Source organism: Physeter macrocephalus, chromosome 11, assembly GCF_002837175.3.
Source record: "Physeter macrocephalus isolate SW-GA chromosome 11, ASM283717v5, whole genome shotgun sequence".
NCBI classification, from domain to species: Eukaryota; Metazoa; Chordata; class Mammalia; order Artiodactyla; family Physeteridae; genus Physeter; species Physeter macrocephalus.
The window spans coordinates 43,659,285-43,686,126 of record NC_041224.1 but is presented as its reverse complement, the minus strand read 5'-3'; the positions used below and the strand labels follow the sequence as shown (position 1 = coordinate 43,686,126).

General features: G+C 54.5%; 3 protein-coding genes across 3 annotated transcripts in view; 2 read left to right on the top strand and 1 right to left on the bottom strand.

Annotated features, from left to right (window-relative positions):
- WDR93 (WD repeat domain 93) overlaps positions 1 to 1,116 on the top strand; it is a 42,672-nt gene extending 41,556 nt beyond the window's left edge. The window contains exon 16 of the mRNA XM_028495756.2: positions 784 to 1,116. Coding sequence (XP_028351557.1) covers positions 784 to 883 — 100 coding nt within the window. The 3' untranslated portion in view covers positions 884 to 1,116. The remainder of the gene's footprint in view (positions 1 to 783) is intronic.
- A 5,137-nt stretch (positions 1,117 to 6,253) lies between these two features.
- Positions 6,254 to 7,814, bottom strand: MESP1 (mesoderm posterior bHLH transcription factor 1). The gene is made up of 2 exons (XM_007106078.2): positions 6,932 to 7,814; positions 6,254 to 6,606 (listed from the first exon to the last, which is right to left on the bottom strand). Exons 1-2 carry the CDS (start codon positions 7,640 to 7,642, stop codon positions 6,532 to 6,534), a joined length of 786 nt encoding a protein of 261 aa, XP_007106140.1. The 5' UTR covers positions 7,643 to 7,814; the 3' UTR covers positions 6,254 to 6,531.
- Positions 7,815 to 22,067: 14,253 nt separating this feature from the next.
- Positions 22,068 to 26,329, top strand: MESP2 (mesoderm posterior bHLH transcription factor 2). The gene is made up of 2 exons (XM_007106077.4): positions 22,068 to 25,040; positions 25,878 to 26,329. The coding sequence occupies exons 1-2, from the start codon at positions 24,204 to 24,206 to the stop codon at positions 26,145 to 26,147; spliced, it is 1,107 nt and encodes a 368-aa protein (XP_007106139.2). The 5' UTR covers positions 22,068 to 24,203; the 3' UTR covers positions 26,148 to 26,329.
- The last annotated feature ends 513 nt before the right edge of the window (positions 26,330 to 26,842 follow it).

Here is a 26,842-nt window from a genome sequence, read left to right as displayed (position 1 = left end):
CACAGCTACTGAGCCTGTGCGTCTGGAGCCTGTGCTCCGCAGCAAGAGAGGCCGCGATAGTGAGAGGCCCGTGCACCGCGATGAAGAGTGGCCCCTACTTGCCACAACTAGAGAAAGCCCTCGCACAGAAACGAAGACCCAACACAGCAAAAATAAATTAATTAATTAAAAATTAACGGAAAAAAAAAAAAAAAGAAGAGACAGAGGGAATTTACCCTTCCTCTGCCTTTAAAAACAAAAAACAAAACTCTTATCTTCTGAGAGCACTCCCCAAGCAGGGAGTTCTCCTCTCTGCACTTTACCTCTATTGCTCTTAAATGCCTCCTATTACAAATGTTCTTTTCCTCTTGTCCCTCTTACTAAACTGGGGGGAGGGGCGGCTGTTTCAGTCACTTTGATCTTTCCAACACGTCCACCAGTGCCAGTCACTAGTAGATGCTCAAGGAATGTTTGTTAAATGTAACTATTGGCATTCGGATGTATTTAACGTTGGTCCTGCAAATAGACTTTTAGTTCGTAAATTCACCATGCCTCCTATCACTGTACATTTCCTAGTTTAGGATGCTAGACCTATATTGTTCCTTCAGTAAAGCTGTTTCGAGTGCCTTCTGTGCACCAGGCTGAGTCCTGAGAACACAGACAGGAAGCAGATGTGTCATTTGGAGAGTTTCTTGTATCAGCCCAGGGTGGTCAGGGTCTGGCCTGAGGACCTAGGAGCCCCCGGGGGGGTGGGGGGGAATGCAGCACAAAGCAGGTTCCTCTCATCAACTGTGTGGCCCACAGGTTTCAGAAGCTGGTGAAGAACAAGGTGAAAGAACAGGAGCACTGGACCCGGCTTCGGAGGTATTCCTTGCTTCTCCAAAGAGAGAACCTCAAGAAGTGACAGGGCTGCCGCCCTGGGCTCTCTGAAAAGGTTGGCAGCAGGCAGGCTTTGCCCTGGAATGCTGTGAGGTCAAGAGACACGGCGACAAAGGGCTGCAGCTCAGTAGGCCTAAGGGGCCTAGACTTGCAGTCTGGGACCTCTGCAGAGCCAGCAAGGGGAGAGGCCCAGTTTGGGGGGCCTTCAACCACTAAGCCACCTGTTGGAATCCTCAGGCGGGCAGACGTGTCACCTAAATAAACAGCGATATTGTCTCCAGACTCCAAAGCTGCTGTGGTGTGTAACCTTCATTCCCACCCAGTCCAGACCCCCAGCAGGGCCCAGGCAATGATGTCAGCCAGAGTCCCAGGCCTTGTGAGGACCACTTGCCTCATAGGACCGGGAGCCACTTCGTTCAAATGAGCAAGACGCCCAGTCCACCCCAGCTACTGTGTGGCCTCCTTTTCTCTCCGCCTACTTCTTTTCCCTCTCTTTGCTGTCTCATAACCTTATGGAATCAGTTTGGAGAGGCTGAGGCTCAGAGAGGTTGAGTGACTGCCTGAGGTCACACAGGTATGAGAGGCAAAGTAGGGGCAGGTGAGGAGGCAGGCAGGAACTGTGCCACTACTGCCTCTTGCCTTCTGGTCTGGGAACCCTAGAGGAGGCTGGGGGACCTGGGGGCACAGGAAGAGGGCGGAGAGGTGCCTTTTTCTTTTCTAGAGACTGCCCTTCCCAGGAAAACTGGGTGGAGGAGTCCCCTGCAGCTCAAGGCCTACGTCTGCCTCTCCGAGGACACCGTGTGGTATCTTTGAGAACTGCAAGTGGTTAGTGCCTCCGGCCCTCTACCAAGACCGCCCACCAAGGCCAAACGCTTGCGTTGTTTTGTGACCGCAGCTGCTTTTGTGTCCCCATCCACCTTCTCCCCTGGGTCACACACACTCTTTGTTGGCACGACACCGCCCTCATGGTGCTGATACTGACTATAGCTGAATGTCCCCTGGATGAAGAGGTCCCTGCCTGAGACACTCTGCCCCTTGCCCTCCCCCGGATGGGAATGATAACACAGCAGCAAAAATAACTTTCTACAACAATCCTTTTCCACAGTAGGCATGGTGGCAGCTCTCTCTGAGATGAGGAAGGAAAACTTAGGATGATAGTCTTGGCCTTACACACCACCTAAATGTGACGGGGAACTAACATTTACGGGGCATCTACCGTGGTCTGTGTATTTTTCATATAAGCCTTGTGAAATGTAGATATCATTACCCCCATTTTACATGAGAGAGAAACTGACACTCAGGTTACACAGCTTGGAACAGCCTGTATCAAATCCTGATGGACTTTTTCAACAGCAAGTGTCAGAAACCCACCTCAAACTAACTTTAGCAACAAAGGGAATTTGTTGGCTCATGTAGTGTAAAAGTCCAGGCGTAATGCTTTCCATGTGGCTGGACCCCGGTGTTGGATAAGAGCAGGAATCCTTCCCCGCCTCTCAGTTTTGACTCCCTTTCCAGGCAGGCCCTCTGCTTGGGCGGCAACATGGCCACCAACAGCACCCACAGTGAGTGTCCCTTTCTCGACGGTTCCAGCAAAGTCCTGAGCCTGCTCCTCACCGGCCTGCAATGTGGTCACATCCCTGAACCAGTCACCGTGACGACCTTGCCAGCCTGTGCACGTGCCCATCCCCGGAGGGGCATGGAGGTTATGGCCACCCAAACTAAGGAAGGGGGAGGTGTCTGGAGAAAAGAAAATGACAGGCTGCAAGGGACGAAGGCAGGAGGGGTGCTGAACAGCCGGAGACAACGAAGGTGCCCTGTCCACCCTTTCCAAAGTCACATGCAGCCAACACCAGGCCACCTCCTCATTCCCTAGTGTGTAGGGGGGGAGCGAGGAGGGCTGGGGCATTCACAGGGAGCCTTAGACGCTGGGGACCACAGAGGGATGAAGGAGAAGGAGCCAGGGCTGGTAAAGTACCACAAGATGGGCAGAAGAGGCCCAGGTGGCACTAGGCTGGGGATCCAGGGCACTAGCGCTGGTGCACCACTGGGGCTGTGCCAGTGGCCCCCAAAGAGCTCCTTGCCCACTGGGAGAAAGGGCCCCTTAGAAGCAGCACCAAGTACCTTGGGTGTTCTCAGGGGAGTGTTGGGACTCGGGTGAGGCAAATGAGTGCCTGGGGTACAAAGTTGAGGAGGCACTTACCCTCAGCGTCTGCCCCTGGGGGAGAGTGGGGGAGTGGACAAAGTGGCCCTGGCCTCGCCCTGGGATAAACAGGGGCTTTGCAGTTAGGGCTCGCTTCCCTCCCCAGCCCTGTGCCAGCCTGGTTCTCCAGGCAGGGGGTGTTTCAGAATCCTGGGGCATCCATGTGCCCCTCAGATGGACCTGTTTATTTAGCAACGCATGGCCAACGCACGGCCCTCCTCCAGGTGCACCACCTGCCCACCCACGGCTGAGCCCAGCTCTCCAGCCCTGCTACCAGGACAGTCCACCATCGGCCGATACAGACAACTCATGACCACCAGCCCTTCCCTCCGCCCCTGGGTTCATACGGTGACCCAAGTGGCGTGTCCTTGAATAAATGTCTTGCATGTCGACCAATCAGCTTAGCTGCCCCTCCTTAAAACACTGGCCCATCCAGCATCAGCATCTACACAGTACAGCTATCTCGGCGGGAGCAACACGTGTGGTCAGCAGGCAGTGGCAGGTCCCTGCTGGCAATGGCACTGGTGGCCCATGTGCTTTAGGAGCTTTATTTCACACCCCCAACATGCTCACACACTCGCCTGCCAGGCTAAGGCAAAGACCGGATTTGTCGACTACCACCCACCGTTGTCCCCACCCCAACAGCCACGTACTAGCTTTGTGAAAAATTCCTTGACCTTCTTCTGTGCTCCAGTGTCCTGATCTGTAAAATAGGTATAAGCACCACCTGCCCGCCTCACCTGTGGCTCTGAGGCTAAAATGACTTGAAATTGCTGCTCCATGTTTGTCTGTTTCCCCACCACGTGGGTTCTGACCCCTTGGGCTTCGAAGACGAAAGCAGGGCAGCACTGTTGACTGGCGGCGACCAGCGTGCAGGCGGATCCGCAGGCCAGGCCTCTGATGCCATCCTCCCCCTCCTCCCACTTCTAGCAGGACGGTGCCCAGACCACTCTGGACCAGCCCCACGTGAGGTGAGGTGCCACCCAGCACCCTCTGTCCTTGCTCAGCTGTCGCAAAGGCAGTGCACCATCGGGGAAGCACACAGCCAGGCCCTAGAGTCACACCCGCGTCCCAGTCCCAGCGCTGCCCCTGAATATCAGCACGGGCGTGTTAGTTAGCCTCTTCCTTACCTAACTGCCCATCCTCAAGATGGCCCTGCTAACTGGGGTTAGCTCACAGATTAGCAGAGAACTGGGAGCGAGCACTCGCCCAGGGCTCACCTACCTGGACTCTGCTTACGGCCCTCCTCCCGGTGGGTGTGAGTGCGGCCAGCCCAGGAAGGGGGTGGGGGCGTGGGAGTGGTGGGAGGCGCCCCCTTCCCATCTCCAGACCTCTCTTATTAACAGGGACGTGCTAATGAAAATTCACACCCAGGTGCTAATAAACAGTGGGCCGATCCTGGGCTCGGAGAGCGAGGGGAGGCTCTCTGCAGGGGAAGGGGCTGGCCGATGAGCCCCACTTATCTGTGAAAAGACTTGCTAATAACTTTAATTCCCCGTCCTAAACCACGGGGCCTTTGCCATGTAAATAGATTTTCTAAACTGGGTTGGGTCCTGGAAAAGACTTCCCGTTCTGCTCCTTAGGGCTCTGGGAGGGGAAAGCGCGTTGCGGGTGGAGGTGCGGGAAAGGGGGCGGATCAGCGAAGGTGTGAGGTCCCGCCCCTCTGCAGGGCCTCTGCTTTTGGATCGCACTCTCTGCAGCCAAACGCTGGCTAGGGTGCGCCTGGGCTTCTGAATTATACACAGTGAGCCCCCCCACCCCACTCGGAATCACTGCCCCTCCTGGCCTGGGCCAGAGCACTGGAAATGATCTCCAAAGTGGTTTCAAAACAAACCTATCAATATCAATGGATAAATAAACTGTGGTATATCCATACAATGGAATAGCATTGAGCAATAAAAAGAAACAAAGTACCGATACATGAGAAAATATGATGCTAAGTGAAAGAAGCAAGATGCAAAAGGCCTCATGTTATATGATTCCATTCATACTAAATGTCCAGAACAGGCAAATCTATAGAGATAGAAAGCAGATGAGCTGGCTGGGGTGGGGAGTGGGGGAACAGAATCATGGGGAGTCACTGTTAATGGTTACAGGGTCTCTTCTGGGGGGTGATGAAAATGACCCAAAATTAGACAGTGGTGATGGTTACATAACTGTATGAATATACTAAAACCATTGAATTATGTACTTTAAAAGAGTGAATTTTATGGTACATAAATTATATCTCAATAAAGCTCTTATAAAAAATGCCAAGGCCAGTATTTCAAAGATGCTTGAGCGGGGCAGAGGGGAAGAACTGAGTATCCACAGATGGCTGAGGAACCCTCGGACAGAGAGGCTACACCCCCTTACCCCACCTCACCACCCCCCAGGCTTGACTGCTCACCAGACCCCCTGACTGAGGCCAGGTTCCTTCTGGGCTCAAAGCTCCCCCTTCCCCACACAGCACTTCCCTAATCTGAATCCAAGCCTGGTTCCAGGTCAGCTCTGTGGATTTGGATGCAACCAATGGACCTCTCATCTCACCCTAGCCAGGCATCTGGGAGGTCACAGTTGCTTAAGCTTGGGGCTGACCACTGATATTATTTCATGTCTCTAAACCACATGGGAGAGAAACCAGAGTGAAGGGAGATGGGAAAATCCCAGGGTCCAGGCCTAACGCTCCAGCACAAAGGGAATAAGGACTTGGGACACATGCAATGAGCCCTTGGAGCTTGTGTACCCTCAGACCCCAGAATGAATGGAGCTGGCAAAACCCTACCAGAGCTGACAGCCCAGATTCTGAAGTCATACCTAGGCTTGAGTGCTGATCCTTGGCTTATCCTTCTGCAAAATGATTACTTAGGTATAAAATGTGTAAAGGACCTGGTGCACAGTAAGTACACACTAAGGGAAATGCATTTTCTACAGAGATACTTGGTTTTATTCAGCTCCCCACCAAGTTCAAAGAAAAGATGGACAGACTCCGCTCGATGCCACTTTCTCCAATGAATTTCCTCCCCCCTCTGGCTAACCCATCTGGAACAGGAGGTGCTAAGCCAGGGCTGGGGAAAAGGAGGAAGGGGTCTGAGCCTGTGTGCTTTGGGGGCTGAGGACTGCAAGAAACCCTCCCAACTCTCCTACGTCCTTTGGAGGAGGGGAAGGGAGCTTTGTGCCCCTGTAGAGAAAGAAGAACTTGCCAAGTGACACCAGCACAAAATTTATTCACAAATAAATAAACACATACTAGGCAGAGCCTCCTGCCTGCCTCAAAGTGTCTACCCTCTGGGTCCCTCCATCACGGGAGGGGTTGGGGAAGTCCGTCCTGGGTGGGGACAGGCTCTCCCTTTCATCAATGCCCATGCCAGTATCGCCGGTGCCCTCTTCCAGGAAAGGGAGTCTGGAGTGGGACCTCTTCGGAGGCGAAGAGGCCAAAAAGGCGTCGGTGCTCACAGAACGGGGCGCCAGATGTCCGCTGTCACTTCAACTACTCAGGCCGGCGGCCACTCCAGGGGCGAGAGGGGCATCCAGGTCTCCAGCAGGGCCAGTACGTCGCCGGGAAAGAGCTTGAGGAGAGAGGGAACAGCGAGGCCCTCAGCGGTGGACACCGAGCGTGGGTGTCCGCCTCCCGAGCTCCACTTTCAGGGCGCCTCTGGCGGGGAGCGGGACCCCGCCCCCTGCGTGTACTCTCCCTCCCCTCGCCGCTCGAGCGCCCCGGGCACACCAACTCTGTCGCTCGGGAGGGCGAGAAGGCGAGGCCGGGCCGTCAATGGGGGAGCCGCACGGGGGCTGGTCCCCGCGGTGCGCGCCGGGGGGCGCGAGACAGTAGGTAGCGCCATCCACTACTGCGCCGCGCCCGGAGGGAGTTCCGCGCGGGAAGGAGGTACTAACCGGAGATGAGGGGCCTGGCTCCATCGCCGGCCCTTCCGGGCACGCCGCCTCGTCGTAAAGCACCGGTGGATCGCGCGGCTCGGGCGCCGCTAGGGCTCCGGGGTAGGCGGGCGGGGACCCCCAGGACACCACGGCGCTGGCGGCTGAGCCCAGGTCTGGGCCGCACGCCTGCGCCTGAGTCTGCATCTGCGTCTGCGCGAGGCCGCCGTCGGGGCACAGCGGGCAGCCTCGAGGGAGCGCCGCGTCGCTGTGGCGCCGGCGCCGGCGCTGCAGGCTCTCCTCGCTGAGGCCCAGCACGGCCGACAGGTGGCCGATGTAGCGGATGGCCAGGCGCAGTGTCTCGATCTTGGTCAGGCTCTGGCCGGCGGGCGCCACGGACGGCGGCAGAAAGCGGCGCAGCTCGTGCAGGGCGCGGGCGAGCGTGCGCATGCGCAGCTTCTCGCGCTCGCTGGCGCTCTGCCGTTGCCCGCTGCCTAGGCGGCTGCTGCGGGCGCCGCGTCTACCCGCAGTCGGGACGCGGAGGGCGGCGCTGGTGACGGGCCTCCCGGGACTAGACACTGGGCTGCCGGCCGGGGCGCTGCCCCAGGAGTCCGGGGACGAGGCGGGCGAGCAACCACAGTCCCTGTTGGAGGCCGGCGGCGGCCGAGCTCGGCCCCAGCCCGCGGAGAGGAACCAGGACTCAGAGAGCGGCGGGCACAGGGACTGGGCCATGGCAGCGGCGGCGCGTCTGGGGGCGGGCGGCCAGCGACCGCTTTATCCTGAGCCCGAGGTGTGAAGTGGCCCCTTCCAGGCCGCATCAGCACTTCAAAGCGGGCTCGGGGCCTGGTGGGGGCGGGGCTTGACCCTTTGAACCAACGGGGGGCGAAGGTTCCTGCCCGCTGGCTGCGCCAGGTTGGCCCCTCCTGGGTCCTCGCATGGGCACCTGACCCAGACACTCGGGCCTCCAGCCTGCGCCAGTGCCGGCGCTGCCCAGGGTGTTGGGCCAGCTCAGTAGGCTAAAGGAAGCGAGGTCGGGGAACTGGAGGTTCAGTACTTAGGTTTGGGTCTGCCTTCACTTGTTGGGGACCTTATGCAAATTCTTAAGGTTTCTTGAATCTTCGTTTCCAGTGTGAATGTTGGGAGCCTCAGGGCATAGTGCAGCCAGGTCTGTGGACTCGTATAGTGACCGGGAGTGGGGCCTTGATTCCTGCCAGAGGGCAGAGTAATCCGTTCCTCCTCTGAGGCAGGTTGGTCCTGGGTGCACCCTTCCCTGGTGGTGGTGAGTGAGAGGGACAAGGCTACCCTAGGTAAATCCAACAAGCTGGCTGAATCTGGGCAGGTTGCTGGACCGTCTGAGTGGAGGGAGAGGAAGCCTGCTGCCCTCCAGGCCACCTTCAGCCTGGCAGGATCAAGGGCTCGGCCTGTTGCCACAGGTGTCACCACTGGCCTCTAGCTGGTATTCTGCCACTTTGGGGCAGGTATAAACGGGTCTTGCCAATGAAATGTGAGTGCAAATGACAGAGAAAAAAAGCATTTAACAAAATTCAGGGGAATTTCCTGGTGGTCCAGTGGTTAGGACTGGGCTCTCTCACTGCTGGGTTCAATCCCTGGTCAGAGAAATAAGATCCCACAAACCACAAAGGAGCCACACACACACAAAAAATCAGCACCCCTTCATGATAAAAATTCTCAGCAAACTCAGACTAAAGGAGAACTTTCTCAGTCTGATGAAAAGCATCTACAAAGAAGCTACAGCTAACAGCATACTAAATAGTGAAAGACTGAAAGATTTCCCCCTAATACTGAGAACAAGGTGAGGATGTCTGCTCCTACCCCATGCCTCTTCAACGTTGCCAGGGGGTGGGGGGGCATCTAGCTTGTGCAGTAAGGAAAGAGAAATAAAAGGCTTACAGATTGGAAAGGAAGAAATAAAACTCTCTATTTATGGACATGATTGTCCACATGGGAAATCTCAGAGAATCTAATATATTGCCTGCTTGACCCCTCGGGTTTGAGTTTCCCCATTGTCAAAATAGCCACTTCATGCATGGATGTCTGCTCTCCAGCTAGACTGTGAAGTACCTGGTGTCTGGTATCATGTCTTCAAAGAAGTGGTTAAAAAAAAAAAAGATTAAAAAGAAGTGGTATCTAGGGTCTCTTTCAGTGCCGGCGGTCTACTGTTCTGCATCCCCCATGGCTTCCAGTTCTGTGAGATTGATGGCTGAGCTGGTTTGTAGCAAAGAAAGCCAAGTGGCTTGGTACCTTCTTCCTGGGCATCTCTGCTCACCACCTCCCCCCTCCCCTTGTCTCTTTTTTCTTCTACTGCCCTTGGCCTTTTCTAACACCCTCTATACCCTCTACCCTGCAGTCTGTCCCAGCAGCCCCAGATGCTTATGCCCACGGTCACATCCAGGACAGGCAATGCCAACCTACCATTGGGGAGAAGGGGAGGAGCCCACTCCATGGGCACATGCCATGGGACCCATCTACTCCCTAGGAGAGCCTGGCCTAGGCCTGCAGCTGTCAGCAGGGTCTGCCCCTCCTGGACCCTGGCCGATGGATGCCTTCCTTGGGTTCCAGATCCAAGCCAAGAACCTGGCACTAGAGCCCAGTGATGGCCCCTTTGATCCACTGGACCAGAGCTAACAAATGGTGAGAATTGGTTGTGCACCCAAGCAGGGGGAGGTGCAGCCTAAAAGCTGGACAGGCAGGAGGGGTGGGATCTCAGAGGGCTCTGGGCATTCTGTTGCCAACCTCTAAATGTCAAAAAATTCCTCCAATTCCCACATGATTCTGATTTCCACTTTGTAGCTAATATTGAGAAAACTCAGAATGACCAAAAACTAGACAATCAGCCACCCTTTTGTTATATTGTTATATATTTGAAAATATAATACATGCATGTGATTAAAAGTTGAACAAGTACAGAGGGTATAACAAATCTCTTTACTATTCTCCGTCTAAGGCCTCCAATTCCCGGTCCAGAGGAAACCACCATTACTGGTTTGTGGGCAGCAATGCTCTGAAGTGAAGTTTTATTTTACTAAGTACAAAATCAACTAGACATTCTTTAAACAAGAGGCCATATGTGTGGGAGGCAGACTGTTTATCCTGAAAACACAGCTCTGGCCCCTGAGGATTCTCAGATCTGGGACTGAACAGTTAACATTCATTGCTCACTTACATGGGAGCCACTGAGAGATCTGGAGCAGGAGAGAAGCACCATGAGAGACGGTTAAAAAGACCCAGGGGTGTCTGTGGAGGCAGGGCAGATGGGAGGGTTCCGCCCCCAACCCCAGTCCTTCAGTCTTCAGCCCTAAGGCTGACAAATTGGATGTGCCACGTGGGAGTCCCTCCCTTTCCTGTTGCCTCTGCGTCTTGGGGCCCAGAGTGTGCAAGGGCTGTGGTCAGTGGGCCTGATGAAGCCAAGTGGGGGCAAAGGGGGGACCCCCAACCTAGATCCTGGGCTCTACCCCCTCCCTTCAGCCAGCCTCCCTCCTTCCCTCGCCCCCATGCCTCTCTCACCTTTGATCTCCTTATCGCCAGCCTCTCCGGTGGCTTCATTAGGGAGCTGCCCCAGTTAATGAGTTCTCCGGGCAGCACGGCCCACACGCCCTCCCGCTGGGGTGAGGACTTCACACCTCTGGGGCCTGTGTTTTGACAAGTGCCGGAGCCAGTGGCTCCTGCTCCCCTGGCCCGAGCCTGCCGTCGCCTGCCAACGTGTAAGGCTGGGAAATGAGGCCTTGGGGCAGCCCCACCGAGCGGAGGTGAGAGTTCAGTCGGGGTCCTTGGCCAGGGTGGGGGCAGGCAGGACAGGGCAGCACCCTCTCAGGCTGGGGCCCCCGTCTCAGCCTTCCCACTAGGAACCAGCCGGCTTCCTCAGGCCAAGCCTGGGTCCTGGGCGCTCTCCCCCTCCCACCTCCCAGCCTCAGCGCCCTCATTTTCCCGGCCAGCCCCTCTGACATAGGAGTGCTAATCAAAGGTGCAATGTCAGTACTGCCCTTGCAGCCCCTAATCCCCGTCCCCTTGGGAGCCAGAGGCCCCAGGAGAAGGAAGCAGCTCTCTGCTACCGCCAGCCTGTTTAGCATCAGCAGGCGCACCTCCTGGGAAGCTCCTAATTTGGGTGTTTCCTACTGCCAGGGATCTTCCCGCCACACCTCGGCACCAGCCTGAGAGGCAAGCCCTTTCAGGGGAGCGATTGTTATTCATGAAGTCCCCACCTTTAGACAGCCTAGGACACCCCTCTGGGGTGTGGCCAGTGTGGCTTAGAATAGAACCCCTGCCCTGCCATGTACTACTTGTGTCACTTGGGTAACTCACTCTCCATCTCTGGGCCCCAGCCTCTGCTTCTGTGCCATGAGTAATACCTACTGTGCTGACGTGATGTGGGTGTCATTGCCTCGCTTTGTAGTTACAGACATGGAGGAGCAGAGAGGTGGTCCTATGTCACATGGCTAGTAGGGGCAGAGCTGGGATCCATTTGGTCTGGGACCAAAGCCAGTGTTCTGTCCTACCACCAGCTCCCCTGTCTCCTCTGGAGGACTTGATTGGCTCCTTTCTTCCTGGAGGGCCGCCTGGAGAGTGAGGGTGCCGAGGTGGGGACGATGCCCCATAGTCCTCAAGCCCCCATGAAACCTCACTACAGGTCACTGGGACCTGCTGAGATGTAAAAAGAAAAACGTTTCCAGACCCACCCTGGAGCTGCTTGAACCAGAATGCCTGGAGGAGATTCTGGGTATGAAAAGTAAAATCTCCCAAGAATTACGAAGCTTGGCCACTTTTAAGAAGCAGTGCCCTATAGTGAGCACCCCCCAATCCAGAGAGTGGAAAAGGAACGGGGAGTGACCAGCCCCCACCATGGAGCCTAAGCCCCACTGGGTCGTGGATAGATGAGGCTGTGCTTGTGCTGGAGAGGGAGCAGCAGCCACCTGGAGCCCAGAGCAGTCAGAGGGCCCAGCAGGAAGGCTCCCAACTTCTCCTCCACCTCCCTCCTTCCCCATCAGCCTCCCAGCTAAGGCCCCGTAAGCTCCCAGGAAGCCCCTTCCAACTGAGATCAGCCCCTCTCCTCACACCTTTAGCTCCCGGAGCCACCGAGTTGGCAAGCCATATGGAATAGATTATTCTGGACCCATGATAATCTGATTATCTTGGTCATGGATCAGCTGGATGCGCAGCCAGTGGAAGTCACAGGAGGCAGAGGGGTGACGAGGAGGGAGGGGGTGGGAGGAAAGGAGAGAGATTTGTCAGATTCCGGGAAAGGCTCCAGAGGAAGTGCCAGAATCTCCCCTGTTCTGGGAGCTGGGCTGAGAATGCAGGGTAAGTAGATTGTGCCTTTCTCCTTACGGGTGTCACATTTATACTCCTTCACTTCATCTGGGTAAGTGGAGGAGGGTCTAAGCCTTATAATGAAACATAGGGAAACTGAGGCATAAAGGGGTTAAGTAGTTGAACCAGCCCAGAGCAAAGATGTAGACATGTGAATGTAGGGAAACTTGTCACATGGCTCCTCAGTTTCTATGGCTGTAAAATGGAGCAGGGACTCCCAACTGCCTGCTGAGCTGTCCTGGGAGACTGCATGCCTTGATTGCAAGGCACCGTCTCAGACCAGAGGGCTGCCCCTGGGTGTCCAGTGTCCTTGTGATCCCAGCCACAGACAGCAGAGGGCGCTACCCAACCACCTAGGATCTTGGGATCTGAGCTGGGCAGACCTCCTGCCACCCGGTCAGAGGCCCTGTTTTCCTGGGGCCAAGGCCAGTGCGGGTTGGGGGTTGTGGGCGCTGGGAGCTAAGCAGGTGTGGCAGAGATGCTGGGGCTGGCTTAAGAAATAGGTGAAGCCGGCTTAGTGCCAGTGTGATGGGCCATGTGACCCCAGACAGGCCACTTGCCCTCTCTGGACCCCAATTTGCTCATCTGTCCACTGGGAAAAACATACACCTGTATGCAGAAAGGCAGAGCAAGATGGAGCCCAGAGGAATGAGGAGAGGGAGAAGGGCTCAGGAGGGCAGGGGCCAAACAGGGCTCAGGTCTCCCTACCTTCCCTACACACCTCTGGAAGCAGAGGTTGAAAACAATCAGACCACAGCTTGACCGAAACTCTAGGCTCACCAGCTCCCCAGTGGGGATTTCCAGGCCCAGCTCAGCTGCCAACTTGGGGTGCATCCAACACCAGCACCTGCTGAAAGCACAGGATGGAGCTCCCTCCAGGCAGGACGCACAGGTTTCAGGCTCCTTCTAACCCCACCCCTGCCCTGGCTGACTGCACAGCAGAACGGTGAGGTGCCAGGACAATGATGAGGTTCCTGCCAAGTCACTGGATGGCTCAGGCTCTCAGCCAGCTCCAGGTCATCCTTCCCAAGGGCACGGAAAGGAGCGCACCTCTGCTTCCCCTCCCCCGAGGTATCTGTCTTCAGACCCAATAAGAAGCAGAGTGGGTCTAGGACTGAGCTGGAATGCCTAGGCAGGACCTGGGAGATTGAACAGCCTCTGGGCATAGGATCCTGTGCCAGAGGCTGGGGGACAGTGACATCCCTGGACAGAGTGGAGAACATGTTGGGGGCAAGGACAGAGCTTAAGTTGACCAGATTATAAATCAAACAGAAGAAGGGTCTTAGATGGTCAGTACTGATTATGTGCCAAAGACTAAGGATAGCATGAACTCAGTCCTTGGTTCTAGAGGTTTCCCCACCAAGAGAAATCCAAGATCCAGCCCCTGGCTGAGCCGAGGAAGTTTCCTTCACCCTTGGAGATTACGCACCACCCCAGGCCCTGGGAGTGCAAGGTCAGCGCCCGGCACAGGTGGCCAGGCTGGCTGAGGCCCCTGGGAGTGCCGACATGTGCCGTTGGCTGCTCACAACCAGGTTGGCCTCAACAACCCACCCCCAGGGCTCCCCAAGGCTGGCCTGAGGCTTCAGAACAGCCTCAGCATGCCCTTTGCCCAGTGGGTTCCCTGATGGGGAATTCATCCTGATAAGAAAAAATTAAAGGTGCAAGTGAAGACGTACTGTTGAGTGACAGAACCAAACTGCAGAAAAATCCCTTCAGTATGACTCGACTGATATAAGGAAAAGCAAAAGAAAACAAAAATCTAAAAACCAACCCCTACACAGAAAGGCATCAAATGATACCATGCATTTTGTAAGTCTCTACTGTATGTATGTGCGTAAATGCATACTCACCAAGTCTGTGATAATGTACCAGGATTTATTTGGTGTGGGAGTGGAAGAAGGGCTGGGTTCTGAGGTGTGATAAAGGGAGACTTTAATCATATCTGTAATGTCTAAAATTTTTACAAGGAGTTTGCATTCATATGTGACATGTGCAATTTAAAAATAACTTTTAAGGGGCTTCCCTGGTGGCGCAGTGGTTGGGAATCCGCCTGCTAATGCAGGGGACACGGGTTCGAGCCCTGGTCTGGGAGGATCCCACATGCCGCGGAGCAACTAAGCCCGTGCGCCACAGCTACTGAGCCTGTGCTCTAGAGCTCATGAGCCACAGCTACTGAGCCCGCGTGCCACAACGATTGAAGCCCACGCACCTAGAGCCCGTGCTTCGCAGCAGGAGAGGCCATAGCAGTGAGAGGCCCGCACACCGTAACAGGAGTAGCCCCTGCTCACCCCAACCGGAGGAAAGCCCAGCGCAGCAGCGAAGACCCAATGCAGCCAAAAAAGATAAATAAAATAAATAAATGTAAAAAAAATAATAATAACTTTTAAAATATAGGTATAAGGATACACCTTTGTGGAAAACTTTAAGGCATCTCAGTATATGCTAGAGAATTTGTTACCTAAACTGTTACTGCCACACCATGGAGTACTAGGCATGCCTTAAAAAATCTCATTGCAGAAGTAAATACAGCTACTGATATGGAAAAGTTATTCATACATTAGTGAGAAAAGGTCACAAAACAACATGCTCTTTATATATCCAAAGAATTGAAAGCAGGGGCTAGAACAAATATTTGTCCGCCAACATTCATAGCAACATTATTCATAATAGCTAAAAAGTGGAAACAACCCAAATGTCTATCAACTGATGAATGGATAAACAAAATGTGGTATAAATGTACAATGGAATATTATTCAACCATAAGGAGGAATGAAGTTTGGGCACATTCTACACTGTGAATGAACCTTGATGACATGAAATAAGCCAGACACCAAAGGACAAATACTATATGCTTAGACTTATATGAGAGGTACTTAAAATAGGCAAATTCATAGAGACAGAAAGCAGATGAGAAGCTACCAGGGGCTGGGGGTTGGGGGTAAAGGGGAGTTTTTGCTTAATGGGTACAGAGTTTCTACTTGAGATGATGAAAAAGTTTTGGAAATAGAAGTGGTGATGGTTGCACAACATTGCAAATGTAATTAATGCCACTGAATTGCACATTTAACAATGGTTAAGATGGCAAATTTTATGTTATATATATTTTACCACAATTTAAAGGAATTTTAAATGTAACATACAAAAAATATTGAACTGTACACTTCAAACAGGTGAATTATGGTATGTGAAGTATATCTCAATAAAGCTGTTATAAAAAAGAGAAAATATACTACCAGAAGCTTCAGAAAATGGGAAAAAGAACTCAACATGCTCACTCAATGCCTCTGTCTCCATACTCTGTACTTGTAGGGATGCTCAGAAAAGGTTAGGATGCAGAGATATGGACCAATGTGTTAACCTGCTTCTCTCTGGGTGGATGGAAGTGGGGGCTTTAAAATTCCCTTCTTTTTAATTGTATTTTCTCACTTCTTTGTAATGATTATGCATTGCTTTTATAAATTAAAAACGAAAGAAAAGGAAGGAAGGGAGGGAGGAAGGAAAAGACTTTGCAGCCCTCTTCCTTCCCTTGTTTGCATTCCAGTAGTAGAGCTGTCGGACCCAAGCCCCCTCATAGCTTTTGGAGATCAGGCTGGGGAGGCTGGGTCTTCCCTCGCAGAGCCTGCAGGAGTGAGCACCACTCATTCTCCTCCTTTGTCCCTCCCTAGAGCGGCAGGACCACAGATGGTCACTCCTCTCCAGCAGGGCAGGCAGGCAATACTCATGTAGTCCCACGTGCTGAACACCTGATGCTGCATCTAAGCCTCCTGGCAAGGACACCCATTTCATAGATGAGGAGACTGAGGCTCAGATGGGGACTGAGCCCAGGCACAGATGGCCCAAGGCCTGAGCCACCTCTACTGTGCCTTGTCACCCAAGGAGATGGACCAGGCAGCCCTGGGGCCTCTGCAGGCCCTTCCACACCAGCCTCCTTGACTCAGCCTTCTTGTTGGAGGAAGAACGTCGAGTCCACCTCCATGCCCCCGGCCTGCTGGGCAGCTCCCCGGATGCCTGTGGCCCCAGCCACTAGTGGCCATGTCCTTCCCACTTTTTCCCACGTTCCCTCCTATCGGATCCTCTGCCCACTCCCAGCACCCCTGCCCGTGCCCCAATCTAGTCAGCCCTTGCCATGATGTGACCGCAGTCTCCTGACTGGTTTCCTGCCTCCAGCTCTTTACCTCTCAACCCCTCTCCCTCCTCAGAATTTCTGTGGGTCTCATTGCCTCCCTAAGAGTCCAAACTCCTCATTCAGCAGGACTTTCCAACCCCACCCGGCTCGCACTTGCTTGTCCACACCCCTTCCACCCTCCCCACTTCCAACCCAGGGCTCCAGACCACCTGGCATCACCCAAATTAGCCCTGGGCTTCCCTGCTTCCAGACTTGGGCTCACACCTTTCCCCTCGGCCAGGAATTCCCCACCTCCACGTGGAGAAAATCCACAATTTCAGGTCCCTCCCTTCCTCCTGGGACCCACACTGATCACCTGGCCAGGTGGCTCCGCTCTGTCTTCCATGGGCGCCCCGCACACCAGGGCCCCACAGACTCAGAGCCAATTTGTCTTTTTCCTCCTCCAACTCTCAGCTCCCAGAGGGCAGCAGAGACTTCTCCCTCCCTGGAGCCTCAGCCCCCTGGTTCAGAAGAGTGTTTCCCAATGATGGGGTGCATAGCCTTTGTGGGTTTGAATTCTGGTTCTGGGGGACCTAAAGCAAAGGAAGTGGCCTCTCTGGGCCCGGTTTCCCTAGCTCAGCAAGCGGGGAAGAGCAGGCTGTCAGGCCTGGGGTCTGAGCACTGAACAGGCTGCTGCAGGCACAGCACTGGGTGCCGTGTGGTGTGGAAATGCTCGGAGACCAGTAGTCTGAGGCCTGGTCAGGGTGAATTCAGCTCCAGGGGCTGCTCTGTGACCTTGCCTGGTGGCTGCCAGCCTCTGGTGACACTGATGGTGCCTGCCTGGCAGGGCCTGGTCATCGGGCTTCCCTGGCTGTGCCCAGAGTCACGCACCAGCCCCTGGGGCCAGGGGAGGGGAGTATCCGGGCAGGCTGACTCAGGGCTCCCGGAGCGAGGGGCCCATGCAGGCCCCCCTGCACCCCACTCCCTGTTCCAGGGACACAGGCTCTTCCTTTTCCTTGGACCTCCCAGGATGGGGACCTGCAGCCTCCCACCCCCACCCCAGAAGGGCTTTCCAGGGTTTCTGAGGGGACCTACTGCCAGGCTGTTTTGGAGGCCCCGGCACACCCTCGTTCCCAAGTCGACACCTTCTGCCCTGGGGGAGGCGGCCTTGTGTCAACAGGCAGACGGGAGGTGTGAAGGCAGCCACAGTGGCCAAGGGGGAGGCTGGGCTGGCCCTCGTCGCTGGCTGGTAATGAGAATACCACACGGCCCCTGCATGTGGCCCCCTTCCCTCCCATGTTCCCACAGCCTGACTACCCCCAGGGCCTGGCAGGGACCCAAGGGGAAGGAAGGGAAAGAAAACCTACGGGGCAGAGGCCAGCCCTTAAGCTGGCTCCACGTCCCTGGGCCTGTTCCCGAGGGCCCTGCACCACCTGCCCAGGGAGAAAGAGCAGGTGGAGAACTTCCTGGAGCAGGGCTGGGGGTAAACAAACACAGGTGAGGCCTGTGCTAAGCCACCGAGAGCAGGCTGAACAGAGGCCATGCCCTCTGCAGCTCCTCGCAGGGCCGGGGCTCAGGGAGCACATTCTGACCCCAACCTGGGCCTCTGCCCTTCCCATCTGACTGCTGGTCTGGGGCAAAGTCCTGGGAAGTCGATCAGGGGCTGATGGGACGGAGGCCCCCGCTTCTTCACTTGTATAATAGGAATACTGATGTGGACACTGCCTGCCTTGTAGTGCCAAGCTGACTGGTGCCACACTGGCGAGCTGAGCCAAAGGTCACGTGGCCCTGTGGTTCCGTCCCTGAGAGCAGGCCCGGCTGAGCCTGAGCTGCTGGCACACAGAAGAACAGGGTGTCATGAGCGCTGAAGCACATGTGAGGCCTTATTCTGCCCTCCCCCCGCCCAAGATGTCCTGAAGCCAAGGTCTCCTGCGGCTCCCTCGCCCTGAGACTCCCCAGGGGCAGCTCCTGTCCTCTCCCTGATTCTTGGCCTCAGCTCTGAAAGTAACTCAGGGATCATCAGATCCAAACGCCTGTTTTATGGTACTTGTCAGTGTTGGCAGAGACGACAGCAGCTATCCCCTCCAGCTCCTGCATGTACTCAGCTGGCTTCTTCTCGACCACCTCCATGTACAGGCCACTCACCCCCTCACAAGACAGCCCCTGTGATCTTAGAAAGTCCTTCAGACTCTCCCTGGAGTATCCCTTCCAGGCATCTGGAGACAACTCTCACATCCCCTATGTCTTTTCCTTTTTGGATGAAACATTCCCAAGTCCTTCAGCTATTTCTCTGGTGACCCGGCTTCAAGCCCCTCACTAACCTCCCTCTCCTGAGCTAGGGTTTATCCCCTGCCCTCATAAACTGTGGCCCCCAGATTTGACCACTTACCCCGCATAGGCAATAAGAGACCACTGCCTCCTTGATTGAAGATCCCGTTTCTTGCAAACGTGAATGGGATCACATCTGATTTTCATGCCCTTGGTGCCTAGAAGGCAACGACTACCATGCCCTTTCCACAGTTGCTGCTGGTTACATGATGTCTCCTAACCCTCAACTTAGAGGGAGGGTACGTAGGGCTCTGTTGATTCTACCTTATTGTAATGAGATCTGATCAGTTGTTCCAGCCTGCCAGAATCTCTTTAGATCCTGGCTGTTACCTAGTTAACTTCTTGGGTTTGAATCTTACCCCCAATTAGATCAGTTCATATCTTCATTCAAGATCATAATGCTGGGGCTTCCCTGGTGGTGCAGTTGTTAAGAATCTGCCTGCCAATGCAGGGGACATGGGTTCGAGCCCTGGTCCGGGAAGATCCCACATGCCGCGGAGCAGCTAAGCCCGTGCACCACAACTACTGAGCCTGCACTTTAGAGCCCGTGAGCCACAGCTACTGAAGCCTGCGCACCTAGAGCCCGTGCTCTGCAACAAGAGAAGCCACAGCAATGAGAAGCCTGCACACCTCAACGAAGGTAGCCCCCACTGGCCGCAACTAGAGAAAAGCCCACACACAGCAATGAAGACCCAACACAGCCAAAAATAAATAAATAAATTTTAAAAATAAATAAAAAATTAATTAATTTAAAAGATCATAATGCTGCCCATTACGAGGCTGGGAATAGAGTTGGTGGCACATCACTAGAGACCTTCCTCTAGGTGAACATCCATCCATTCAACTGTGGGAACATTGAATCTGTTATGAATTCACTTAACTTAAGCTCACATGGCCCCATTTGTCGACAAGGATAATCTAGGAACTTTTTTTTATAACTTTTTAAAAAAAAATTTATTTATTTAATTAATGGGTTCTAGGTGCATGGGCTTCAGTAGTTGTGGCACACAGGCTCTAGAGTGCAGGCTCAGTAGTTGTGGTGCCCGGGCTTAGTTACTCAGCAGCAGTTGGGATCTTCCTGGACCAGGGCTCAAACCCATGTCCCCTGCATTGGCAGACAGATTCTTAACCACTGCACCACCAGGGAAGCCCTGAACTTCTTTACTATGTGGACAGGAATTATGTTTGGCTGCTCATAGCACACACCCAAACTGACATTGACTTAAACAAGATGGTAATTTATTAGCTCTCACATTAAAGAATTTAGAGTTAGACTGTTCTGGGCCAGTATGGCACTTCCATGTTGTTATCAGTGCCTCAGGCTTCCTTCTGCTCCACCATCCTTAGGTGTGACTTCTGTCCTTTAGATTGCCTGAGGGTCACAAAATGGTTGCTGAAGCACCAGCCATCACGTTTTCCACGATGACAATATAAGGGAGTAGAGCCACAGGAGTGTACCTCTCTGCTTTAAAGAGCTTTCCTAGAAGCCCCAAACAATATTCTAATAAATCTCATTGGCCATTCCATCTGCAAGAGAGGCTGGGAAATATAGTTTTTCAGCTGGGCATATCACCACCCATGAAAACACAGAGCCCTGTTATTAAGGGAGAAAGAAGAATAGAGGCTGTAACAGATGCTGTGTGGGCAACCAGAAGTGTCTGCCACACTACTGAATATTCTACTGACCATGTTTCCCTGATCTAGCTTCCACCTCCTGTTATCACGGGAAGTGATAAGGAGGGGGGTAAACCTGGTGTCACTATCAGGCTGAGGCTCAGAAGTTAATCACCTTATCTAACAGCACACAGCCATAAATATCCCTCCTTCTACCAGGCGAGTCAGATGAAAGAGAAGTGGAGACTGCTCAAGTGGAAGCCCCTGCGGCCTGGGCCCAGACCTAGCTTGTTCGTGCAGCACCTGGGGCTGGTTTGAGCACACAGGGAGGAATGCTTAAGGGTCCCAGGTCCAGAGACAAGCTGGAAAAGCACCTGGGCCAGGACCCAGCCCACCAGGAGAAGCTGGTTCAGATCCTCCACTTCCTAGCCTTGGTTGGGCCAGTCGGCTGCGGCTCCAGCTCCAGCTCCAGGCACCTGGAGCTCTTCCATTGCCTCTGCATTGCAGCTCTGGTGACCCCTGCCACAGGCCAGGAGCTGGAGTGCCCTGCTGAGGAGGATCCCCCATGCTGGGTCCCAGAGAAGAAGGGCTGAAGATGGAGGAGGGGGTAGGGCAGGAGGCCTGAGGCCTGGTGCTAGAGTGAGGAAGGAAGGAATCATCTTGTAGGGCCAAGGCTAAAGATGTCGGCCCTCTTACCCACAATCCAATCTAATCCTTTACGCATTTCATTCTGCTGCCCCTGAACTTACTATAAGCAAGACTTATAGGCTCTATTCTAAGCTCTACAACATGCATTATCTTACTTTGTCCCAACAATTGCCCTGGAAATCAGAATCCCCACTTCATAGATGAGAAAACTGAGGTTAAGTTGCCCAAGTTCTGAGAGCTTGGAAGGGATGAAGCTGGGACTCTAAACCCAGATCTGTCTGATTCCATAGCCCAGCCTCCTAACCATTAAGCCATACTGTCTCCCTGTGCTAAGTGAGTGGGGCTGGTGACAGTGTGCCCCTGTGCTCCCGGAGCCTGGCTGAGGGGCCCAGTGAAGAGCCAGGGGCCACAGCAAACCAGCTCCAGGGCCTCAACCCCCAGAACTTATGCTCTGCCATCCCACAGTCAGCCTGAGGCCTGGGCGCCGGGGCTAGCCCAAACTAAGACAGAAGGAGGCCAGGCTATCCTAGAGAAGAAAGGGTAGTATGCAGAGCTCTGCTGACAGTGAATTCTCATAATTCACCAAATCCTTTCACAGGAAATCCCTCCAGGCTTGCTCTAATGAGTAGTGGGTTGGGGGGAGAGGAGGAATGATTCTGGATATTCAGAACCTTCCTGGGAATCACAAGGCCATTCCACCACTCCATATCTAGCTGTCTGTGCACAAGGCAGCACTCTTTGGCAAAAACTAAAACCACGCTAAAGGTACATCAATAAGGGACTATGGTGTGAGCACTCCATGGAATATTATACTGCAGTGAAAAGGGGTGAGCTTGAACAATCAGTATCAACAGCACAGCGATCTGACACTTCAGAATCCAGATGAAGAAGTATACATGAGGGACTTCCCTGGCGGTCCAGTGGTTAAAACTCCGTGCTCCCAATGCTGGGGGCCCAGGTTTCAACCCTGGTCAGGGAACTAGATCCTGCATGCCGCAACTAAGACCCACCACAGCCAAATAAATAAATAAAATTTTTTTAAAAAGAAATATACATGAAAACTGATGAATCTTGTTTACAACTGTCAATTACATATATATAAATTTCCTGATAGTACAATATGTCAAGGTCTTTTTTTTTTTTTTTTTGTGGTATGCGGGCCTCCCTCTGCCGTGGCCTCTCCCGTTGCGGAGCGCAGGCTCAGCGGCCATGGCTCACGGGCCCAGCCGCTCCGCGGCACGTAGGGATCCTCCCAGACCGGGGCGCGAACCCGGTTCCCCCGCATCGGCAGGCGGACGCGCAACCACCGCGCCACCAGGGAAGCCCTGTCAAGGTCTTTATAGTACTGTGCAGCCTTGGACAAATAATGATTTGCCATTATTTTAATCCTAAAAAGTATGGGATTGACTGTTTTCATTTTTTTTTTTTTTTTTTTCGGTACGCGGGCCTCTCACTGCTGTGCCCTCTCCCGTTGCGGAGCACAGGATCCGGACGCGCAGGCTCAGCGGCCATGGCTCACGGGCCTAGCCGTTCCACGGCATATGGGATCTTCCCGGACCGGGGCACGAACCCGTGTCCCCTGCATCGGCAGGCGGGATCTCAACCACTGTGCCACCAGGGAAGCCCTGATTTTTTTTTTTTTTTTAATGTCACACTTCTGCTGAAAAGTCCATTTGGCTTCCCATTGCCTTGGCAGTAAAATACAACTTCTCAGCCTGGCCCCAGCCAAGGTGAGCTCCTGCTCTCCACATCACCACCCCCTTGCTCACCATTCCTGAAGCACACTGGGAAGTTCCACTGCCAGGCCTTTGCTTATGCAGTTCCCACATTCAGAATGCTCCCCACCTGCCTCTCTCCTTACCCAAGTCCTACCCATTGTTCAAGGCCCAGCTGTGACCTCTCTGCCTCTGTGGCCAGAGCGTGACAGTCCCTCTGAGTTCAGCCTTTTCTCTGAAGATTACGAAGAACACTGATGCCTCCTTTAAATTGTAATTATTGCTGAGGGGTGGGAGCTTTTACTTTTGAACTTCACTGTGTCAAAGGTTATATTATAAGACTATAACAAGAGTCCTGTGAGCAGATACTATAATTACTACTCCTGTTTTAAGAGCTGTAGTTCAGACTCAGAGCTGCCCAAGGGCACACAGCTAGCTAGTGGTGGAGCTACTAATTATATAACGTTTACTTCTCTCTCCCACAAGACTGAAATCCCATGAGAGCACAGACCACAACTATCTTGTTCACTCTGGTATGCCTGACATTTACCAATTGCTAACTAAATATGTATTAAATGAATAATGCCTACAAGCACCTTGAAATGTAAGTATTTTCTTAATAAAATGGTAGCAGCAAACATTTAGCCCACTTGCCAGGCTCATACTAAGTGGTCCCATGGATGGTTCCGCTTAGTACCAGCAACCATCCTAGGTGGTGGGTATTTTATATTATTACTGCCACAGGAATGAGGCAACTTGAGCTTCCGAGGAGTTAAGTGAACTGCCCAAGGTCACACAGCAAATAAAGAGGGTCTGACTCAGGCCTGCCTGGGGGCCCACATTCCCCCATTTTCATCACTCACTACACTCCATGCCTCTTCTTCAGGCTGCTCTGTACTATTTCTCAGGGAAAGAAACTAACTGTGAACAGTGAGATGACTTTCTCGGTGTCACTCAGCAAAGCAGCAAGTGCGGGCTCTGGAACCCAGGAACGGTCCACCTGTATATCCCCTCCTTCCCCAACCCCTCTCCCGCCATCACTGTGAGCAAGTCCCTCGGGGTTTGTCTTGACGCCTTATCCAGCACACTTGTAGGCACTGGGTGGGAGTTACTGGGTACAGCCTCCCGGAGGGTGGTGATGAGGGAGACGGCCACTCTTTGCGGGGGTCCTTGAGTCACCTGAGGGACAGCCTGGCCGCCCCCAGACGATGGCCCTGCCCACCACTGTCAGGGTCCCGGGCACTCACCGGAGCAGTGGATGAGGCGGAGTGGGTGGGAACACAGTGAGAAGCTTAGCAGCTCCATCCAGATGCGAATTGTCTCTCCCACACTTCCCGGCTGCAGGGGCCTCCATTAGAGCCCCCGAGGAGTCAGAATCCACACCTCCGCAAATGGGCCCGCTTTCCCAGGGCGCCCCCTGCCCAGACCTTCCCTGGGCTCTGTGGGTTTTGACACCTCTCTGTAACGTGGCGGGGGGTCCACCTCGCACCTTTGGTCCAGATAAAAGCTCAGTCCTGGAGGTGGCCGGCCCAGCCTCCCAGAGCCCGCAGCCCCGGCCATGGCCCAGTCCCCTCCTCTGCAGGGCCTCCTCGGCCACGACCACTGGATCTTCCCCCAGGGTTGGGGCTGGACCGGCCACTCGGACTCCACGTCCCCGGCCTCCTCCTCGGATTCGTCGGGCTCCTGCCCCTGCGACCGTGTCCGCGGCCCCTCGCAGCCGGCGCCCCCAGCCCGCAGCGCCTCAGAGGCCGCCTCGACGGCACCAGGACGTGTGCGGACCCGGCCGGCAGGCGGGCAGCGGCAGAGCGCCAGCGAGCGTGAGAAGCTGCGCATGCGCACGCTCGCTCGCGCCCTGCACGAGCTGCGCCGCTTTCTGCCGCCGTCCGTGGCGCCCGCCGGCCAGAGCCTGACGAAGATCGAGACGCTGCGCCTGGCCATCCGCTACATCGGCCACCTGTCTGCCGTGCTGGGCCTCAGCGAGGAGAGCCTGCAGCGCCGGCGCCGGCGGCACAGCGACGCGGTGCTCCCTCGAGGCTGCCCGCTGTGCCCCGACGGCGGCCCCGCGCAGGCGCAGACGCAGACGCAGGCGCAAGGGTGCGGTCCTGGCTCAGCCGCTAGCGCCGCGGTGTCCTGGGAGTCCTCGCCCGTCTGTCCCGGAGCCCTAGCAGCGCCCGAGCGCCTGGGGAGCAGGGTCCCCGATATGGGTCCCTGGGTGACACCCCCTTACTGCCCCGGGATGCAGTCGCCCCCGCAGCTCTCCCAAGGGAGAGCCCCTGACGCGGCCCGTTGGACGCCGCCCCAAGCCTGTTCCGGAACGCAGACACCCCCAGAGCCCCAGAACCAGGCCACGCCCTGGACCTCGCCCCCCGCGATGGAGCTGGCTGCAGTGTACCAGGTACGCGCCCAGGCTCTCTCTCCGCTTCCCTCGGAGTGGTCCCCAGGCTTCGATTGGAAACGGAGCTGGTGAGCAAGCTCTAGTCTGCAGAGAATCTTATGCTTTTTAGATCCCGGGTTACCTAATCCAACCCTGGTTAGGGATGGAAAGCTGAAGGGAGGATGAAGAGGACCCTAATCTCCTTGGGGAAAGAGGTGGGGCCCTGGGAAGTTAAGGCTACCACCACCTCTACCTAGAAGCCTTCACAGTCATGTGGAAGAGGGGGGAATCTTCAGACTTGCTTTCAGAGTCCAGGGTGCAAGGTAGCAGGGGCCTTCAGGTAACTCAGGAAATTCCTTGCAAGTGCTCCATCAAGGTTTGAGGGGGAGGGAGGCCTGGCTGCCCCAGGGGTAGGGGCTTCCTAAGTAGATGGGCTTGGAGCTGGTGACCTTCATGCTTTCCTCAAGCTTCCATAAAAGAGCATATTAATAACCAAAATTTATTGAATGCTTACTGTGTGCTCAACACGATTCTTGGTATTTTACATGAATTAACTAACTCATCAGCCCTCCAGCAACCCTGTGAAGTAGGTTTTATTATCATCATCACCATTTTATAGACGAAAAAATGGAGAATAAAAGAGGTTATCTGAGTTCTCATAGCTAGTGAGTGGCAGAGCTGGGTTTTGAACCCTGGCAGTATATCTCCAGAGCTTGTACTCTAAACCACTTTGCTTCACTGGATCCATGGCACCAGGGCAGTTCAGCAGCTGCCAGCCACACTATGGGGAACATCCAGGTTCAGGATCTCAGGGCATGAGGCAGTGGCCCACTAACCTGCTACTCTTCTCTCTCTCAGGGTATCTCTCTGTCTCCGGAGTCCTCTCTGTTGCCAGAAACCCTTCCTGTCCTGCCCCGCCCAGCATGCCAGAGACTCCAGTCTGAGACCCAGTGGGGATGCTGGAGCAGCAGTGCAGAGGTGCTGCCCAGCTCGGAGGACCAGGGACCAGGCCCCGCCTTCCAGCTCAGTGATGAAAGCCCTCCCCAGAGCTCAGGCCTACAGCTCAGTGGCTGCCCTGAATTTTGGCAAGAAGATTTGGAGGGGACTCACCTGGGCATCTTCTATTAATGGCCTTGGCTGCCCCCTTTCCAGCCAGGAATCAGGCCTGTAGCGTGGGGTGTCCTCCTCACCTGCTACTTCACTAGTATTCAGGCTTTGTTTTAGCCAAGGATCCCTTTTCCAAATGATGTCTTTCATGGAAGCAGTGTTTGAAACAGCTAAGGGTGGCCTCCCTGGCTGAAGTCGGGGCTGGGGCAGTCCCTCCACTCCTAGATGCCCCCCAGAACGACCAGTGCTCTGCAGAGCACAGCCTGAGCTGCAGTAACATGGGTTGTTTGACCACAGTGGTTGGACAGGCTGGGACTGGTGGGGGAGTGGGCTTGGGGGGGTGGGGATGGGAGTGGGAAGAAAAGTATATGCTTAGATTTTGTACTTCTTTAAAAAAAATCCAAAAGAAACCCCCAAATTTGGTTTGGTCTGTTTTTCTTCTATCCACCTGGGTTTTTATTGCTTCTGGAAAAGGAAAAACGTTCTCATCCTGCAGGGAACAAATCATGCTGCTTTTCCCCTCCTGGAATCCAGGCCCTCACTTGCCAATTTGACAGTAATTATTGCACCGGGGCTCCACCTGGCCTGCTGTACAGGTGACACAGGTGCGTTAATGCTCGGGCCTGTTCACTTGCCTGAAGCCCGTCACCATTGCCCTTTTGCATTCTCCTCGGTGCATTCCTGCTGACCCATAGGGCTCTTTCACAGTTATGTGA